Genomic DNA, 21,735 nt, shown 5'->3' with positions numbered 1-21,735 from the left:
CCATTTACCCAACATCAACCCAACATCAACCCACCATTTACCCAACATCAACCCAACATCAACCCAACATCAACCCACCATTTACCCAACATCAACCCAACATCAACCCACCATCAACCCAACATCAACCCAACATCAACCCACCATCAACCCACCATCAGCCCACCATCAACCCAACATCAACCCAACATCAACCCACCATCAGCCCACTGTGGTTTTTTATATTCAAAAAATTTGAAAGTTGACAAGAAATTCAATGTTATCAAAAGCCATTATTGGCAATACCTAAACTCAATCTATAGTCTAAAAAATACAACCATAATTTGTGGGATGCAAAATTCAAATATTTATTGTTTTACATTTTCTTGAGTTTTCCCAGAGTCTACAGTTTCATTTAATAACCTGATTCCTGATTTGGATTCTTTATTTATCCAAACAAACTCAGGATGAGAAGGACATGATGAGCTGTGGTTTCATTCACCGTAAAAATGCACAAATTGGAATAGCTGATAATAAATTTAGTAAATGGAAATGACTAATTAAAAAAAAAACATTAACCAATTTATTCATGTGTTATATTAATTGCATTTCTTATTTAATGGAAACTCCAGAGTTGTAAAATTGAGTATTTTCGTCATTTGCAGAATATTGAAAAAGTTTTACACACATTTGAATTGGAAATGCAGCTGTAGGCGGTCTGGTTCGTTTCTATTAACTTTTATCGAGTTGCAGACCCAGCAAGTCCCAGAACACACTGAGCGCTAAGCATGTATATGCACCAACATCAGTCTCACTATACACTCAACACTAACCTCTTAAAGTGTCGTTTTGCATATTTTTCATTGTTGAAATTTTTAATTTTGTTCTCAGTCAACTTACTTGGTAAAACAAAGGAAAATATGATTTATCTCCTAATCTTTATTTAAATACATGCAGATTTTTGTCTTCCTGATTTTGCACCTTTTTTTGGCCTTTTATATTAAATCTCAAGTAAATAACTCAGAGTGACATTTGACCTGCAGCTTCATCATCGTCTTTTCCTCATCGTATTTCATGATGCTTCTGGTGCTACAGTAACTACAGATCAGTAACTCTGTGGATCCAAGCTACATTCACTGAAGAATAACGGTGCAGAATGATACAGGAGACTATGGAGGATAAATCAGCAGCTATGCACACAGAAATGACAGAAAAGGTCATAACAGAGTTGCGTATGAGATGTTTCCATGTGGAGGGAAGCAAACTGAGAGGGAGGCCTTTAAGGCCAGCGCAGGTAATGACTTTTATCAGGATCCAGATCTAGAACTATAGCTAATTTAAGGCAGAAGCAGGTTTTCACACAGCAGCAAACAAAACAAATTACACAATTGTCATGCTCTGCAGCTCCACTCAGACACAATGAAAAAAAGGATCATTTTAGCACTCTGAGGGAATTATACAAGCTGCTTTCAGTAAGTGTTAAATTGTCTCTTTGTCATGTTATTGTTTCCCTGATTCGTTCAGTCCATTCTGACTTAACCTCTGCCGTCCTCGTGGGTCACCGCGCTCCGTATTAATACATTTCTGACAGCCGTAAATTCAGCTGGGTTTTGGTCTCACAAACGCCTGATACCTTCAGGGAGAAACGCCAAAAACTGCAACTGCTTCTCATCATGACATATTTAATGCCAAATGACTTTCTCATCTTCTCCCGTTTAAACGGAAGAGCAGACCCGAGCGCAAAGACGCACCGAACATCTCATAGTGGGGAGAAGGATTAGTTCTGGCTAAAAAGGATGAGTGTGAGCCAGTCGAGCAGCCAGGCCACAACAACACAAACGGTTAGCGGTCGACCCTGCATGCAGCGTGTCGCATCTGTCCACAGCAGGAAAGTTCATCCTGAGATTAGTGGAAAGCAGCTGAGAGCTCCGGCGGCTCCCATCAGGTTCTGCTGGCAGGGAGGTTTGTGGCTTCACCCCAAAGGTATAATGTCAAAAATACCTGATGATTTTTATTTTTTATTTTGGCACTAACAGACTCAACGTTGCCTGTGAATTAGTGGGGAGTTTCTGCTGTCACTATGTTATGCCTGCAGAGTTTTGACAAGCAGGAACTGTGTTGTTTGGCAGGTTTAATTTGGGGCACCGGGGTGGATCGCTTCAACGGGTTCACACTATTTTATGAAAATAAGCAGCAGTGCTGTCACAAAAACAGGACAAAACTGTCTGTTTGGTTTCTACAATCGGTGCTCTGCAGCACCGGCCGACCTGAAAGTCTAAACAGTTTGTGTCCAAGATCTGTGGGGTCTGCAGAGATAACCAGGAAAACATTTCAAAGTGAATTAACTCGAAAATGATCGTTCACCTGCTGCCTTGAAAATACAAACAAAATCAACAAGAAAATAATTTTGGTTTTAACTTTTTGAAATTGATGAACATCAAGTGGATTTAACAACACCTGGTTCAGCCCAAAGCAGGTCCTGGAGGCCCGGCATCCTGCATGTTCTAGTTTTCTCCCTGGTGGAAGTAACAGCCTCCTCAGCATGTCGATGTTCTTCTATTCCTGATGAATAAATCATGGAGGTCCCGGCCCTCCAGGACCGACTTTGGGCATCACTGGTCACGTTGAACAAGGACACATCCTCAGCTGAGCTTCGGCCTCACACACCGCCCTCCCCCTCTCATCCCCTCTAGACTAGCAGCAGCAGCAGTTAGCAAACACCTGGTGAAGCTCATCATAGGAACGGTTGGAAACGGGATAATGGAGGAGCATGTTGTGATGACCCTGAAGGCAGAGTGTCTCTTTAAGAAGCTCCCAAATTCAAGGTTTCTAATTGAGAAATCTAAATGTTTTTACTTCATGTTTGATAGATTCAGCATTTTTATTAGAATTGAAGGTGACAACACTGATTGTGCTATAAAATAGAACTATGTGTCTGGAAAACATATAATACAGTCCTCTAAGAAATGTTAGCTCATTAATGAAAAGATAAAATAACAGCAGCAGCATCGATCAGGATCCTTATGATCAGCTGCATCAGGTAAATCCTTCATTACTGTTTGATGTTGAGTTTCTTTGTAACAAGCAGAGTTTCTAGGAACCCTGAGAAGTCAGTTGACATAAAATAGATTCCTGTGTAATCGTGAAATCACGTAAAACATCCCTGAGAAGTCTACATCCAGTAAATATTGTAAAAGATTAGACGGTCCATCCATCACTTCGGGTAAAAGCACCCTGAGTCCTTCTGTGCATGACGTAAGGTTCTCTGGAGTTGATATAATTGCTCTCAAAATGTTTGCATCCATCCATTTTCCTGACTTATTTATCCTGCTCTCAGGATGGAGGCGCAGGGCAGATCATATCCCACAATGCCTCTGACAAGACGAGGTAAAAACAACCTGGACAATCTGACGGCTTTCTCCAACACGTGCAGACTCGCCGTCGCTTTCACGCCTCTGGATTATTTATGGTTTCACCTCAGGTGCACAACTTTGGGCTGAGAAAGAAAAGCAGAAACAGCTACCTGTCAAATCAAAGCGCTGAGGATTTGAAGTGTTTAGTCTCCTGGAATAACCTCCACAGTGTTTGGGATCCGTGATCTCCACTCGGAGCGCTCCCAGTCTGAATGACTGCTGCCCTGTTTGTTTTTTCCTCCAGGTCCGGTGGAGCACGTCCAGCTCCTTGCTCCCTTCATGGTGATCAGAAACAAGGAGGTGAACATCACAGCGGTGGTCCTGCCCAGCCAATCACGCACTGTCACCTACTTCTGGTGGCTTGGCAACAACACAGAGGTAACGCCTCCATGGCAACGCTCAGGCACCGGCTGAGGCTGCATCAAAACAATCAGGCCTAAAAATGCTGATGTTGCATCAGACAAAAAAAAAACATTTTAATGTGTAAATGTGCAATTTTAATAAAAGTAAGTTTAACAGATGCTTAAATCGGTTGTTTTCCTTTAAAACTAAAGGCCTGCTTCTTTTTAAGACGTATTCTCATTTTTTTATGCATAGTTGAAAATCCTGCTGTACATTTGTATTCTGCCTCTGTTACCCATAAATAAAGTTCTGTCTTCTGTGTGAAGCTTAAAGCAGGCTTAGGCTGTAAAGTGATGAACATTTCTCAAATCAAACATCTGAACTGAGAGAAGATGGACAGTAAAAATCTCCCTAAGCTGAACAAGCAGATAATAAATCAGAGAAGCATCCAGGACTCTCCCTTCTTCACGGTTGTTTAAACATAGAGCTTTTCTATGGCAGCCAAAGGCAACATAGTTACTTGATTGTGCTATAAAATGGCACTTTGTGCCTGCAAAATGCATAATATTGCCAGTTCAATTTGTGATCATTTTCACAATTTTGCGTTCCCACAAAACAGTCGGATGCACCAACCTGCTTTATCTCTAACACGCTTAAAATACAACATAGCAGCTGATTGAAGAGCTGTACAAAAATAAAACAACAAAATAAATAAGAACATTTGTAATGTTACATAATGAAAGATGTTAAAGGGGTTTAAGTAATTTTGAAGGCACTGCAGGTTTAAAGGAACATGAGTTTGTGTCTTTACTTTGTCCTTGCAGCCGGTGATAACTTTGGACGGCAGCATCTCATACACCTTCAGGAGTGAAGGGATGCACAGCATCACAGTTCAAGTAGCAGCAGCTAACGCCATCCTGCAGGACACCAAGAGCATCGCGGTCAAAGGTCAGTTAGTGTCTGTAACTCCAGCCAAGAAGAAAACTTTCTGCTCAGGTTGATTTAACGATGACTGTTTCCAAAGATTTCATTAAAGCTCACACATTAATGAAATCTGTCACATTTACAACTGAAAATTCCAGAGTTTGTGTCTTTATTTCATCTGGATAGAAGGGAGTTTCTGTGAGATGCAGCGATTTATTAGCAGCAGACAGATTGGATTGAAACTGGAACATTTTCTAATTATCAGGAAGTTCATTCACTGCACCGGGCCAAAGGGGGGAGTCGGGTGGGGAAGCCTCTTTTTCTCATCAACTGTTAAGTACCTGAAATCTCAACTTGAGCAGAATGACATTTTGGCGCAGCTGTCTGAGAATAATGGCCTCAGATCGCTGTGAACTAATGGCTGATTCTCCCACATCTTTCCTCCACAGAATTCTTCAAATCTCTGCTTTTATCTTTCTCCCCGAACTTGGACGAGTTCAACCCCGACATACCCGAGTGGAGGCAGGATGTGGGGAGAGTAATTAAGAAGGCTCTGCTACAAGTGAGTGATTTTCATTTTAACTTCCCTTCAGTCCGTCTCTGCCTCTCCGATCCGTCCGCTCTGTCTCGGCTTGCTATTTCACAATTATCTCCCAAACCCCCGTTCCTGCCCAATACTCAGCGATGCGACGAGTGAACACCCTCGGGCCACCCTGCGATTCATCATCAGACAGGTGTGAAGACGCCTCTGCTTTCCTTCTGTCCCTTGATGGCTTCATGATGACTCCAGTTCCTTAAAGTCTCTGATAAAATTATTCCAGAACTTGGGGCACAAGGGTTTTGGTGGAGACCTAAGAGTAACGATTCCTGACACTGACACACATATTGTGTGTGTGTGTGTGTGTGTGTGTGTGTGTGTGTGGGTGGCCTATCATTGTTAAGTGCCTCTCATCTCCCCATTCACAGCTCATGAATAGCTGGATGTATTTGATGGTGGTGCTTGAAGGCATCTTAGCAGCAGATTGAGCATTACAGCAGCAGGTGGAGGTGATGGAGGGAGGAGGCTGATGATGACAGCAGGAGATCTCATGTGCAAACTTGATACCCCAAAAATCACATTCAAGCTTTTCATCCAGCTCCTTTAATTAGCTTGTAACTGACGCAGAGACCGTTTCTCCGTTCAAACAGAAGGTCTCGCTGCTCAAAACTAATTTAGTTTTTGTTATTTTGCTTGAATCTGCTATTTTTGTTTTGTGTGGTCATTCATGCTAGTACTTAAGTTCGACCACAATCAGACCCCTCTGTTAACGACCCCAAAGCGCCGCACATGAGCAGAAGAAGAACATTGACGTAAACAGCAGCGCTCTGTTTCTGGAGGTGACATGGCGGCGCCATCTGTGGATCGATTTGATATTCAGCAATGAGAGTCGACAGTTTTATCACAAAATCACTGCAGAACAAAGGAAGCTGATAAAAAGAAACAACTAATAGTGATGCGTTTGTGGAGCAGAAGTCTGTTTGGATGTGCAGTCAGAACTCAGAGTGGTGGGATTGGGATTGGGATTGGGATTGGGATGTGATCCACTTCTGTGACACAAACTTCTTCAATAATTTCTGAATTCATATTTCTTCTGCTGCAGAATAATGATGCTTGTTTCACATCGTTGATGTCGATGTAAAACAGAGGCGGAACAGAAAGGCGAACTAAAAACATTAGGTTTTTAGAAGCACAATCATTTTGATGTCCTTTTTTTATAACAGACCTGAAAAATGTTTTACTACATTAGCTTTATAGAAATTATATTTAACAATTAAGGAGTTCTGGATTGGTATTTCACGTACAAAAAAAGTGTTTTACTTTTTTTACTGAGACTAAATTGGAACACAAATAAGTCCACAATGGAAAAGCTGTGCATGCAGGAGTGAACGTCTCCCTGCACGATGCGCCCTGTCACATTCTATCATGTCAAGTCTCCGTCTTTCTGCTCCTGCACATTGCAGTTCCCACCTACACCTGACTAAGTTCAAAGCACAAAGCGTGTTTGTCTTTTTACAGGTTTCTCATTATGTTGCAGAAACGTGAATGAGAATTCATTGTGTTTGATACAGACAGCATTACTTTTACTCCGCTGGGTTATTTTTATCATTTCACAAGCTGCATGCAGAGTTTTGGAGCGACTGTAAGATACAGTAACATATTTTTTTTTGGATTATGAAACAAAACAAAAAGTTGCACAGAATGGAATTAAAAAAAGTTTCTCATTTTTTAAGTTCTCTTCAGATGCTGTATTCAAAATGTTCTGACTGCTGACTTTATTTAAAAGTGATGCTGTACCAGTCTGTCGTAGAGACGAGAGCTGAGCCAAACTACTTTCCTGCCCTCATATCAGGTCATGAGCTTCAGGTAGTGACTGAAAGAACGAGGCTGCAGATCCTGGGCTCTCCCTTCGACACAAGGTGATGAGCTCAGCTTGTCAGGACGCCTCCCTGGTGACCCAGAGGAAGATCAGGACTCACTGGAGGGACGATGTTTCTTGGCTGAACTGGGAAGGCTGTGGGCTTCCCCAGTTCAGCCTCTTCCCTCTTCTGGGAAGAGGGAAGTTTGGGCTTCCAAGACCCGAACCCCCAGAATACATACAAGCTGGATCTGCTGCCCTTAAGACCAGATCTTTTTCAAACACAAGCCGTTTTCACCAAGACAATCCCAGAAGGAGAACAGGCTGCTACCCGGCCTACTCTGGGTCCCGACCCATCCAACCCATCCCATTTTGGAGAGTTGGACTCTGTGGTGGCCATTTATGTAATGTTTGCAGCTTGTAATTTCTACTAATTTAGTTTTCTATTTTTGGAAGTTTAGAATTTATTTAAGTTAAGTTTAGATCCAAAATCTGTAGTCAATTTTTATATTTGAATTGATGATGTTGGTAATTGGTTAGACCCTCCCATTAATTTAAGTAATTAAAACACACCGGGTCCTGAGTGGAGCGATGGTTTGGCAAATGTTTGGTGTGTGGATGGGAGGTTTTGTAAATGATTTTTTGACCACTTTCACTTTCACTTTTCATTTTTTGTACTTGAAACGTCATATTAAGTTTACTTTCATTTTTGACTAAGTTGTAGGACATTTTTGGTAATTATTTTGTCGCTATTCTTACAAGAAATAAATAATATATTTTTTCAAACAAATTAAGTCGGAAGTGGGTTCAAATCAAAAACCACCTGTTAACACCCACGGCCTTTGTTGGAATATAGTTTTTTGGAAACGAGAAGGCCGCGACAGACTCAGTCTGAAACTCATGGCTTTGTGTCCCAACAACATGAATGAAAAGAAATTACAAGAGTTGAAAGAAGATTTTCTGTGAATGTGTTTCACACTGCAGGAATTCAGAGGTTATTATAAATATGTTGGAACTGACGAGTTTTGGTTTCATGCCAGTTTTGAAATAAAAACTGTAAAAATAAACCAAAGAACCAAGTTTTGTCTGTTTTCTGTTTATTTTCTTTTTCTCCTTGTAGCACATGCAGAGCAAATAACCTCAGAGTCCATGTTGCAGTGAAATATTAGAAGAAAGCAGCAGGTGAAAATGGGTTTATTAGATTACTCTGTTGGCTGAGTCGTCGCTTTTGTTTGTTTTTTATCCTCTGACAATATCCTGTCACAGTTTGATATCAGCTCCTCTCTATCTGCTCAGATCTGTTTATATGAGGGCAGCTGACATCAAGTTCATTTCCAGGCAAACATATTGTCCAAGTGTTGACAGGAGGGTTTATTCCTCCTCCATTTTGTTCTGGTTGAGCTCTCCGCCTTGCCTGATAGCGCCACGGCACAGTAAACATCATCAAAACAGAAAAACCAAAAATTAAAGGCACGCTCCATTAAACGGACATGTGGTTCAGCTTAACTTCACTGCTCAGGTCTTTAAAGTAAAGATTTTGCTCTTTTCACCTGGGCTCGTTTCAGTACCTCCGCTGGTCCTGATCACTTTTCAAGTAATAAAGATTTTCATTCCACTCTCCCTGTCTGCAGCTGCCTCCCTCACAATTTCCATCAACATTTCTCACAGCTCAGCCTCACACCGTCTGCAATATTGGCACTCCCCCACATCTTCACTCCAAGGTTAATGCAGCCCATCAGTCTAGTGGAGCCTCTTGCTGCTGCAGGCCCAGAGGCATGGAGGAACATCCAGCTGATGCAGGTTTATTAAAAAACTGATCCCATTTAATCCTAATGGCTAACACATTGATGAGCAAATATACATGTTCATTTCAATACATTTTAATTTCATTGAAAAGTTCATTTATTTCAATAATTCAACTCAAACATTAAACTTTTAAACAGTGATATAAAGTATTTTTAATGTTTTATGGCTTAATGTTAATGAAATTCTACAATTTGGTTTCTCAGAAAAAGTGGACATTATATCAGATGCATAAAAAATATTTCTAATGCAGACATGTTGGCTTTATTGAAACTGTGTGCATGTACATAGAAAAGAGAGAAAAGACTGTCCCTTAACAAGAAGAAACCTCCAGCAGAACCAGAACCTGAGCGGCCGTCTAACTGGAGCAGAGACACAAAACAGAAACCAAAGTACTGGTCCAGGATCAGTGTTCAGGAAAAGGACAAAGTTAATGGCAGTAGCAGAGGCTGTAGCAGCTTTATCTAGGAGAGAAAAACATTTTAAAGCTCTGAGCCGGTTTTACAAGCCTAAAGGATGACAGAGCAAAAGAGTTTGTCTTGATAAAAGTTCAGCTGGTAGCTTTGACTGGTGGATTATACTGGTGTGAACTTCTGTGTCCCCATGTTTCTGATTCTGCAGGATCATCATGCTGTTCATCAAACAGACATTTGGGTTTGTTGCTAATGTCCAAATGTTGGTTTTAAGATAATAAACAGTGAACAGATGATCTTGGAGCTCTAAGGAACTTTCAACGTTGGAAAAGTTCAACATCAGTGACATAGTGACACATTTAAAAAAATAACTTTAGACCGCCTCGTTTTTAAAATATGTTCCCGTCTGTAAAGCTTCAAAATATTCAACTTTGAGTCTGCGTTGTTTTTACTTCAGTAGGTAACCTTGTCCTCCGTGTGGGACCCGTCTCTTCTGTTTCTCCTCCAATCTTTGTATCCAGCACTAAATTTGCAGCGCATCAAAACGGAGCCCTCCAGATGAACCCACCATATGTTTAAACTAATGACTGATTGCACCGAGTGTAAACATGGTTCAAGGGCATTGATTTTTTTTTTCGGGGCCGTTGCCTCTTTTGTCATTGATTCACTTTATCACTCCCTTCACTACTCCTTTTCTCATTGCGAGACGTGCCTGTGGCTATCATTTGTCCAATACTTTGGTGCTCCGATAGTGATTTCTGGGCCTGGTAATTGATGTACTTTGGCTGTACGGGCACCATTGTCGCCCCGGCCACAGAAACGACATAGAAACATGTCAGGCTGTAAAATTAGGAATGATTGCCACACAGGTTGTCTCTCCCATTGACTCTGTAAACTTGTTAAGTGCTAAGGGCTTCATGAAATGCTGCTCTGGAAACCAATACAGAAAACATTTACTCTTGATTCTCAACCTTTCGCCTCAGTCCAGAACTGTAATATCCCATGTTAGTCTAAAATAGATGGATGAGTGGAATCGAAAACATGTAATTCAAACCTAAACGTACTACTTCATCACATGAAATATAAAGAAATATTCTTTAAAAATATAAGATTGTGCACACTAAAGTGTTAAATTTGCACCATATGTGTAGCTACTAATTAAAACTCCTTGAATTACTATCAATAATTGCCTCTAATGTTCTATAAACTAATATGTCTGGGATGGAGTCAAAGGCTGTTTCTATTGGAAACATAATCAATATTTCTCTTTCTTGTTGATAAAGATGCTGAAAAGAAAAAAAACTTGAATGTATTGCAGCTCAGATTCTCACTGCTGAAGATGCATCTGAATCGATGATGCATTACAGGAATATAATAAACCATTCAAGGTTCCTGGAGTGTCTGTAGAAACATTTAGTTTGCTAAGCTTTGCTTTTATTTAGAAAAAACACGCAGTGAGAGACAGAAGGCAAAAAGCAGTGCAAGCACACCTTGACCTTTGTGGAGTTTGTAGAAGCAGAAACAACCTTGGTGCACCAGTTTAAAACCAGCAGTCAACCCGGACGCCTCATAATGGTTGTGTGATATTTAGACACAGGAATGATTAACAAAGTCAAACTTTGGGGCTGGATGCTGATTAGTACGTTTAGGTTATGATCAGATCAATCCATATAGGCAGAGCAGAACTTTGTCACTTCGAATAATCAACCAGTTCCCTCACTGGAAACCATTATGCTGCCAATGGTGTTGTGTGACTCTTCAATATCATTGAATTCAGGTCACTGCCATGGCCACATGTCTAAAAAACATAAAAAATGTAGGCCAGGTGTGACGACTGCCTTTAAGGAACGGGTCTGTGTCAGAGACTCGGTAATTTGACCAGGAGTCTGAGCAGAAGTCCAGTGTTCAGAGCTCTTTGCTGATTCTGCTGTTCTAACAAACAGATCCTGGTCAGCTGAGGCATGTGGAGCACAGAGATCACCAACCATCTTCATGTGGCCTCCAGAATAACTCGGTGTTGATGTCTGGAGCTTCATGGAGCCGTTACATAAACTAGAAAGAATCATCTGACATCTTTATTCTGCTGAATACATAAAACGCTGCCACACAAGTTACAGAAATCAATGTTTTTACTATCATTGCATCTGATTTAGATCTTTCCAGATCTAAATCAGATCAAATATGGAAATCTTTGACTCTGATTTTATTCTTTGAAACAATTTGTGGTCCCCATACTTGTGAAGTAGTTTTCCCATAATGTTACTAAAATCTCTGCCCATCTTGTTGCCGTGGGCAACACGGTGGATGTTCTCGCCTCTTGAGTCGAATCGATCATCACAGCTCTTCTGCTTTTTTTTATTTTGGGATAAACAATCCTCATTTTCAGTTTCTGATTTTGGGAATCTGACAGTTTGATTCTTATTGTAGCGAATCAAATTGGATATTATGACTGCTGTGACTGAAATTAATTAGACTGTCATCAGACTTGAATGTGGCCTGTTTTCTATGTTTCTGTGTAAAAACACCCAGTTAAATTTAGTTTATTGGACTGAAAGATAAAAATAGTTCACATTCCTCTTATGAAGCATAAGCTTGTTTGAAATGCTTTGAAACAGTTTCAGTCACACTTCAGGGATGTTTTCCAGTCTCAAAGTTTCCTTGAATTTCTTCCTAAAAGAGAAGAAATTCTGTATTATAATTTATTTAGACTGTTTATCTGTTTTTTATGTCTGTTATTTGCTCTCAGTAAGTAAACTACTAAATTGTTTTTCACATTAAAGTTAAAAGTTTGGTGTTTGGTGTCCAGAAACCAGAACAGGTTTTCCAGTTTTCCTGCCTAAACTCAGCAACCTGTCCGAAACAAAACATAATCATTTTCTGTCATTTAGTATAATCATTATTTCTGGTTACAGCCTCATGTGGCCCTTTTATGACGGTGTGTGACTAACATGCAGCGGGTAAAACAAGGGTGTGATATATTCAGATGTATTTGTAAAAGATGCTGATGGCATTAATTCTTACCAGATGTTAATAACACATGCAGTCTCCACATTCAGTGAAAGAAAACTTTAGTTGTACATGAATTAAATTATGTTATAAAATAGGATGACATAGAAAAAAATGAGTATATTTCCTGAAATGTATCTAACACTTTGTACTTTGTGATTCACCATCTTTAGTGCATCATTAGAAATATATTAGTTATTGTGTCACTTTGGGTTAAAAAACTTATTGAAAGATAATCGACATCCAGTGATTATCCAACTGGAGGCTCATGTCTGTTTTTATAGTTCGATATGTTTATAAATTATTCCATGCAGATCTCGGTCCTACCCAGAACTTTGTTCTAATTCAGCCTGAGTTGTAAAAATATCAACTATTATTTAAACTTGATCAGTTGGCTTCTGATTTTCTGACCAAATATTATTTGATTTGCTTGTGTTATTGGTACCACGTCCATCTCATGTTTAGTTTATTTCAATTCAGAAAGCACTTTTTAATCCCCAATGAAAAATACTAATGGAAATCTAATCTGTTTGAATGAATCAGTGTCATCCAGTGAAATCCTGTTTGCTTTCTGATGACAAACTGCACCTGTGTTGTTCATGGTTGAGTACGCTGCCCCCTGTGGAGCTCCACGGTATTGGCCCAATGGGTCGATCAGTGTTTGGCTGACTGACGTTGTCTGTTATGGATTCGTTTATCTGCCCCCCTTTCATTGTTTGTAATGGTCTTACTTGTGCAGGCCTTGTAATAAATTACTTCTACGTCCACCAGGTGGCAGACTTCCCAGAGGATCAGCTCTTGGTCGCCGTTTTTCCAGGAGTTCCAACAGCCGCAGAACTTTTCCTGTTACCCAACAAGAACCAGACTGAGGGCAAGAAAAAGAGTGATGAAGAGCTAGAGAAGGTTGGCATAATCTACCCTTTTAGAAATGAATGGAAACCAGTCGGATTTAGGCTTCAGCGTGTGAATGTCTTCTCCACCCAACAGGCGTCCAGCATCATCGTAAGCGCACTGAACCAAAACCTTGTGGAGTTTGAGCTGAAGCCTGGCGTCAGAGTCATCGTCTACAACACACAGCTGACGCTGGGTAAGGGAGGTTTCCTCTTCCTGCTTCCTATCCCGTCATTAAGCTGTCAGCAGTAATGTTATCCTCTGACAGGCGTTAATTCATTTTAGCAATTTCTGTTGTGGGAGTGTGGAGAAAACCGAATGGTAATAACCGTGTTTTGACAACAAGAAATTTTTCTTTGGTCTGCCAATTAAAATTCCTTTCAGTCGGCTTCCATCGGAAAGGCGCGGGAACACAGGGGAGCGTGGGAGGGGCCGGGTTTTAAGTGGAGCTCCTTGAGACGAGGGATCTTTTATGCCTGCCATCAAAAGCTGAACATCTGTTCCGTTTCTTATGCAGCCATCCAACCACAAAATGAGTGTTACACTGAGTATAATTATGTTGATTATTTAGTCCTTGAGAAGGAACAGTGTACAGTTTGAGGGCAGAGATGGAATTAGGGATTGAGAAGTTGTTAACTGCTGGGAAGGAGAAAGCTGGTTGACAGTTTTGACCCTTGAGTGCAGTCTGTGTGAAGTCTGTGTGATTCATGGAGACAAAGAGACTTTAAACGGCGCGGCTGGACTAGAAAGCTCTACTTTTTATTGACCTAAAGCCTGGTGGTCCTCTGAGTCTCCTGGCCCATTCTACTAGACAAACACACATTGTATTCTTTGCCTGGCTGGTTTTATTAGCCACACTATTTCTGACTCTGCAGCTCAAAGTGCACAGCTTTAACAGCCAGATACTCCTGCAGTGTGCTGCAACTCTAATGACATTGGTGCTGTACCCAGCTGGATCCTTCTTTATATTTCACCTCCCAAGAAAAGGTCTGAAAAGCCTTCAAGCGGCGCGACAAAGGTCGCCAGCACGCGCACTTCCATCTCCGAGTCGCGGGTCTCAGGAGAACTCTGGAAGCCGTGGAAATGGCGTTATTTCCCCGTGAATGACAGAGGAGACAAACATTCCTGCAGACATAGAAACAATGAGAGGAATTTAATGAGGGCGCCTTGTGAGATAAACCATGCACAGTGATATTAATATTCTAAAGTGCAAATGGGTTCCTGTATGAAATGACTGTGCATGAAAGCATTTCAAATCCAGCTGAAAAGTGTGAATTTCCTGCTGTTGTCACCTGCTCAGAAACAATTTCATGCTGCTACACCTTCAGATGTTCCAGATATTAAAATAAATCCTAGCGACTTAATGGCTTATTGCCATGCAAATTAGCTGAGGACACATGCGAAGAGAGAATGTTTTAAGGAAAACCTTTCATCCAATTAAGTTACATCATTAAAGAGCGGTAAACAGAGAAGAAGAAATGCTCCTGTGCTGTTTTTTCTTTGAAGCACCACCACCTTTCTCGCTGGACACTGTATTATGTTCCATTTAATTGTTTATTACCGTCTGGATAAACCCAAAAATCCCTCTGATAAATCATCAGGCCAACAGAAAGTCATTAATTCAAAGCAACATGTCTTGGTTGGATTCCCACCAACGTTTAGTCGCTTTAATCAAACTCCAGTCTGATTGTGTAGACAGTCCGGTTCGTTTGGGGCGGTGTGAACGTTTAATCGAACTCTGATGCCGACCAAAACACTGAACTCTGGTTCGCCTGAAAACCTCCATCTCAGCTTGGTTGAACTGAAGTTTGGTGCGGCTTGACTGCATGTGAACGCCAAGCGAACCAGAGTCTGTCGTCTATAGCAGGAAACTGTAAGGTGTGAAAACAACCTTAGATGCTTAAACTGTTGTTTCTCTGCATCAGTTAAGTTGCAAAGCTTTAGCTGCAAAATGAAAAGTCAGATGTAGACACAGAGTCACACCAAACTCAGCCTTGCTCTGTTTTTACATCAGATCTCTAAAGTTTTCTTTTACTTCACACAAATACTGAAGAATGAAGGGCGATGAGTGGATGAGCTGAATATTTCAGAACCAATATCATTTTTATGTCCTATTTAAGCCTGTATGGAAAGCTCCATGTCTACAAAGAAATAAACCAATCACAGAGAACACAGGCAGCAGATGAGATGATTTATTTTCCAAATCTGAGCAGAAACAGTACGATGACTGACGGAGAACCGTTTACATCCTTTTACTATATAATGAATTTCATATTAGTTTTTGTCAGTTAATGATGTATTTCTACTTCTGTTCCTCCTCTGGGTTAATTATGTCATTTAAACAAGAAATAATTGTTTGCAGTTTGGCTTCACTCTGTATTTTCTGTAATCCACATATAATCCAAGGTCCTCAAGTTAAATACAGAAATGTTCCCAAATCTTTTAAACTTATCCTGAACTTAAAGGCGCCAACATGAAACGTATTCCATGAAAATGATCCCAATATAATTATTACAGAACACACATACATCTGGGGCAGGTTTGATTTTTATTATTTTATTCTTTATTTGGATCCTTTCTTTAAAACCATTATTATTATTGTTGTTGTTGTTGTGACCACATGTAGGTCTTAGATTTCATACATCAGGTAGTGGTCAATATGAGGTGAGATGAAGATGACTCCTCCTCCTCAGCTCGTCCCTGTCTGTGTCCACAGCGCCGCTGGTGGACTCCAGTCCCAGACACAGCAGCTCTGCGATGCTCATGCTCCTCTCGGTGGTGTTCCTGGGCCTCGCCGTCTTCCTCATCTACAAGTTTAAGAGGTTCACCACTTTCTGATGACATCCACCTGCTGCAGGGTCACATCCAGCTCCCACACACGACTCTTACTCCGTTACTGATGGAAGCAGATTAGCACGGCCTCTACCAATCAGCTGCAGTCAGATTTGATGCTTTGAATCTGAATATTTCAGTCAAATGCTGCCTTTACTTTTTACTGGCTACAATGCATCAGGCAATCAGCCATAAATTGCAGAAAAAATATCTCTTAAGTGGTTTGATATGCAGAGTTTGTGCTTTTATTTGCTGAATAAATTATTTCTTCCTCAAAGTGATTATTTTGAAAACTCAGTGGGAATATGAAAACACTGGCATACTCTGCCATTGATTATGAATCTGTAATTTCTCCTGTCAGTCAGAGGAAATACATTTTTTAGGGGATCATACAGTCGACAAACCAGAACAATTAATAACTGGAATGAAGATTAATTAGAAATAAATTGGATAGAGTTTGAATAAAAATATATTAGATGTGAATTATGCAGAGTTTCAATGTTATTTTCATATAAATAAGTTGCAGGAATGTAATTACATTGAAGATGATTTTAACCTTGGAATGCAAATATTTGCTTTGGCAGACAAAGTTGCACTCTTTGAAATGAGCTTCTGCATAAACAGATGATTGGATGTCACAGTAATCACTTCTGATGCAACAGAATCGGCTCTGTGGCCGACTAATTGGGTCTTCCCTTTCTAATCCGTAGAAAAATACCTTGGATCAACATATACGCTGAGGTGAACCAGGAGAAGGAGCAGGAGATGATTGGCTCGGTCGGTCAGGGCGACAGCACGCCGAAAATCACTCTGAGCGAGTTCACAGCGTCCAAAGAGCTCATGGAGAAGGAACTGGATGCCCGGGTCAAGAGTAAGTCAAAGTCAAACGATGGGAGCAGTCGCCGTTCTGTCTGGAGAAGCTGCTTCCAGCTGCCAGTCTGCAGGGCGGATGTGATTCATCTCAGTCCACACAGACATGGAGCCATCTCCTCCTTTTATCCATTCAGAGAAAAAGAAATAAAACAGGCTTACAAAATAAGCATATAGTTTAATGCAGGGGTCACCAACTCCAGTCCTCGAGGGCTACCATCCTTTAACTTTTAGATGCGTCTCTGCTCAAACACACCTGGATCAAATAAACTGCTCGTTTCCAGCCTGTTGCAGAGAGGAATGAATGCTGGTGAGGGAGTCAGACATTTTGGAGGAGTTGGTGACTCCTGGTTTAATGTAAACCTTTGCTTGAAACTGGGTTATAAATGATTTGGTTTTTAGTGAAATTGTGTCACATCAGTGAGATATGACATCATGACCTGACACTTAAGTAACATTGGTTACCTGTCCTTTAGTGGGTAGCAGACATTGGTGGGCTCTAATGCTAGCTGTTAGGTTAGTTGTGCCAAACATTAGCTCCACTGATGCTAAAGCGCCACATTAACATGATGTTTAGTTTTTAATGTTGTTTTTAAAAGCTAAAGTCATTTAATTATAAATGTCCTTGGAAGATGGATAAACTAACACCTGAAGTTATTCTGGGTTAAAACATTTAACTTGATTCATTCTTAACAGTCGACAATAAAACTAAACACAGATGTTGAACTTTATTCACCAGGATCATACTGGTTCAGATGGGAAGAGGTCAGAACACAAAACTCATCCCAGTTTGTTGCTCAGGAGCTGGAAACCAGTCAGTGACCCGTCCTGATGAGGAACCATCGATGGGTCCGGTATCAGAACTGGACCTCAGGGTGATGGAGGAGGGTGGCCCAGTCTGCAGGGATGAATCCGCTTTAGCTTTTCTGTTTGGTTGTAAAAGACATTTTGTTACTTTTCACTGTTTTGCAGATTATATTCAGATCTCACATGCCTTAAAACCAAAGGACAAATCATGAAATCTTTTATTAAATGGTCTGCATTCCATCAAGGTTCAGATAAATTTAAACATTTTTTCTCACGACTGAAATAACCTGATGAGGGACATCAGACTTCAGAAAACCCCGACAGTTTTATTGGGCTTCTGGAGTCATAAATCAACGCGATCTTAATAATAATTCCTTGATGTAGTTTTGTTTTATGTTCCTTAACAAATCTGTTCAGTTGTCAAAATACGACTCTTAAGATTCACGGCCAGCTGTTCTAAACTCCTCCCTCTGTGTTCTTTAGTTACCAACAAAAGACTGGAAACAGTTATAATGAAGTGTGTGATTATTTAAGACCTTTTTCTATAGTTATTATACTCAGTGGGCATTTTTTGTTCCCATGTCATCACACCCACAGAGCCTCGTGATTAGCAGTGAATTACGAGGCATTGATGCCAAAAGAGCCATTTGTTCTGGAAAAGTGAAAGAAGTGAGGTGACTGAAGTGAACGTGTCGGTTCTTTCTGATTTTGTGTTTTCTGCTCAGGAGGAGTCGGAAACGCCTGCGAGAGCACGAGGGAGATTCCAAACTGTACCAGCGTGTAGAAGCTGAAGTTCGTGTACAGAGCGAGTGTCACAGTGTCCGGGGTTCTTCTCCATTTCTGTTTTGTAATTCTAAACACAACTGATGTTAATAGTTTTTCTAAAAGGCCTCATTTATACAGACTTGCATGGATGTCTTGTTGGGCAACATCCAATGCAGCGATGGGATCTCTGCAACGCCGACGAGACTTTTGGGTTTCCGTGGATGTAAACGCTCCGCTCATTTGCTGAGGGAATTATCTTTTGTGGATGAGTTCTGTACGTTTCCTGAGATGTTTGCTTTGAAAATAATTTCTGCCTAAATGTAGACTATATTGTCAGAGTCTTCAATCAAACAGGGAATATTACTGAAATGTATAGTGTTATTTTTCGTTCTGTTCCATGTAAATATCCTTTCTACATGCTCGTAGTCTCATGGCGACGGCGTGAGATCTGACGGCGGTCTGTTTTTGAAGGTGTTTAAAACGTCAGACATCGCTTACAGAGAAACATTTTGCTTTGCTGACGTCCTTGACTTGTGCATGTTCCTACTGAGGACACGGTTTCTGTGTTGTAGATAAGCAAGTGTTGTAAATAGTTCTTTTCTAAACATTCGTCAAAGCCCAGTCGGTTCTGGCCAGGTTCTGTTCTGCTGTCATCCTCTTCGGTTGCTGTTGAAACGGGTCGATCTGCTAATGTTCAGCTGCCGTTAACAGATTTACTCTGCAAGCAAAACAAGGCGGATCAACATGAGGAGGATTGTGTATAATATATTTATATTTTCAGTAGAAATATACTCCAGATAACCAGACATTTTAACTAGATGAGTGTCTTTGAACCAAACATTAAGAGCTTCTGGCATCACTGGGTTCCATTTGGCCTCTGATTGTCCTGCTTTGTGGGGACCAGGTCTGCAGTTCACAGCATTTTAGAGCAAAAAATGGTGACATTTTCATAATGTACAGAAAATACTTTGTTCTAACTCAAAAAATAATGGCTGAAGAAAGTCATGACCCAGACTGTCAAACATTTCTGTTGTGCCAATTTAACAGATGGACAGTAACAATGTGTTTCGATGAAGCTTTATGATCCGTATGAGAGGAAAAACTGAGGGTGTCAAAACAGCAAAGACAAAATGTAGAGATTAAAGTTTCTATATAAAGATTAAAGTGCATCTAATAAACCAACACTAACAATGTTTTATGTAAAGGAGCTCATAAAATATAATCAGGATTTAACACATTCATTCTGTCTGATGGGGTCAGTTGTTCTATTGATTTTGTTTCTGTTTTTTGTAAAACACTAAAATCTGTCCTCTCTAAAACAATCAGTTGTGTGAACATGCAGCAGAGAAATCACTTAAGGCATGAAGTAACGAAACTCTTTCTCCTGATTTTTCCTTTTTTTTCATCAAATTCTTCCTGCAACAAAACATTTTAACTCTGATTTTTGTGCCACTTGTGACATTATTGACCCAAATACACTTAAACCAGAATTAGACATTTTTTGAATGCACCTTAAGAAACTCCGTATTGTTGTGAAATCTTTCAGTGGACATTTACACGGTGAGCCTCCGTCTGCTCAGGGTTCAGATTTTTCTCTGGAACTTAAATCCAGAGGACTTACAGTATGTAAGACATTTGGTGGATGTTTTTGTAGAGCATATGTAAATAATTTGATGGAAAATTCAACTTGAGAAGCTGGAATAACATTGCGTAACGCTGCTTGGCTGCAGCTGGTGTTGGCAAAGCAGCCGGTCCAGGAGCGCTACCCGTTTTCCTTTGGACCGATCGGCAGAGCCCCCACAGGAAGACTGTGGATGTTAGTGCAGGACTGTTTCTGCTGCATATTAATCCATGTTTGGTGTCTGAACTACTAGAACACCAGCTGTGGTACCAAACCCTCTCTGGTACCAGGGATCCACTGAACCTCATTACCCAGGTTTCTTCTTTGGTTTTTAAGGTGTGCACCCTTAAGAAACGGAGCCATGCGACAGCTCCAGCTGTGTTTTTGTTTTTAGTGGAAGCTCAGAAGATTTGGATCATTTCAGAACCAGATTCAGATCAAGTCACTTTTATTTCCTGATTGAAGAGGGTGAACTTTTTTCCCTCAGCTAAACTCTGCCAGGTTTCTTTACCAAAAAGTCTAGCACAGCAGAGCAGTTGATGTATTAATGCAGCTGAACCTGCTAATATAATTTGAAATAAGGCGGAGTTGCTCCCTCCATGTTGCACTGTGACTGTAATGATAGAAAGCTGGATGGCTAAGCCGAAGATCCCAGCATGCACTGCTTCCCCAGAAGCTCATGTAAACATTTGAAAAGAAGAGAGTCCTCAGCAGCAGAGCCTGTCACACACATGCATTAACCGAACAGAGGACTGATGCTTGTTACTGCAGACAGAACTGAACTGAACAAAGATTATTTCCAGCCTTATTGAATTCACATCGTGTCAGAGCTGAGGCTTGTTTGGATTCTTTTTTATTGCAGCTTTCATCTGGTCCGACTTCTTTCATCAAAATGAGATCAGGAGAAAAGCACACAAAAGGAAACTTTGGGAAACAGGAAGTAAAGTTAGTGTGGATGATGGTGTAAAAAATGCAGGGAATAGCCACTAGTGCAAAGACTTATGGGATAATTTATGATGCTAATGTGTTGAACTGCAGCATTTAATGAAGTTATGTTTGTCCAGTCTGTTTGGCTGGTGGGTGTGGCCAATGCTGCTACACCATGAGCGGGAGACGCCTGTTACAAGTGGCATCTGTTCAATGTTGTTGTTTAAGTTGTGCAGCGTTAAATAAACCTGCAGGAAAACCTGGAGCCTCGGACTCTTGGAAAAGTTTTAAACTTTTCATGTTGGTGTCAGATGTGGGATCGACTAAATGTTGGTGAAGATGGAGAATCTGAACAAACCACTGAGCATTTGGAAGCAGGCGAAACGGGCCCACAAGACGCTGCTGCTCCCTCATGTCTTTTCTCTCAAGGCTCGTCAATTTGTCAAAGGTTTTTGGATAAAAACTTTATTAAATATAGTTTTCATTCAAATTATTGTAAATGAAACAACATCCTTAAGGATTTAGAAGCAAATGAACCAGCTGGTGGTCAGAGAGCATTCCTCTGAAACCGAGGAAAACTGAATGTTCCAGACATTGTTTGGAAAACAGCATAACTCCATTAAAACTGATTGTAAAGAAGAAAAATGAATCTTAAATGGTTTAAAATGGAAGAAAAGGGAGAAACCAGACCAACTGAGAGAAAACTCAACCAATGGTCAGTTCAGCTGTTTGAGTACTTTAAAAAT

General features: G+C 40.6%; 1 protein-coding gene across 3 annotated transcripts in view; it reads left to right on the top strand.

The window, feature by feature from the left end:
- sorcs3a (sortilin related VPS10 domain containing receptor 3a) overlaps positions 1-19,432 on the top strand; it is a 211,311-nt gene extending 191,879 nt beyond the window's left edge. For all 3 annotated transcript variants that reach the window (XM_007560600.2, XM_016675606.1, XM_016675607.1), the window contains exons 20-27: positions 3,637-3,770; positions 4,559-4,682; positions 5,108-5,220; positions 13,048-13,179; positions 13,264-13,363; positions 15,884-15,989; positions 16,710-16,870; positions 18,402-19,432. In XM_007560600.2, the coding sequence (XP_007560662.1) occupies positions 3,637-3,770; positions 4,559-4,682; positions 5,108-5,220; positions 13,048-13,179; positions 13,264-13,363; positions 15,884-15,989; positions 16,710-16,870; positions 18,402-18,460 (929 nt within the window). In that variant the 3' untranslated portion in view covers positions 18,461-19,432. The remainder of the gene's footprint in view (positions 1-3,636; positions 3,771-4,558; positions 4,683-5,107; positions 5,221-13,047; positions 13,180-13,263; positions 13,364-15,883; positions 15,990-16,709; positions 16,871-18,401) is intronic.
- Positions 19,433-21,735: the final 2,303 nt, after the last annotated feature.

The sequence above is a fragment of the Poecilia formosa genome, unplaced genomic scaffold (assembly GCF_000485575.1).
Source record: "Poecilia formosa unplaced genomic scaffold, Poecilia_formosa-5.1.2 Scaffold117, whole genome shotgun sequence".
NCBI lineage: Eukaryota > Metazoa > Chordata > Actinopteri > Cyprinodontiformes > Poeciliidae > Poecilia > Poecilia formosa.
The sequence above is the reverse complement of the archived record's forward strand: the minus strand, read 5'-3'. Positions and strand labels throughout refer to the sequence as shown.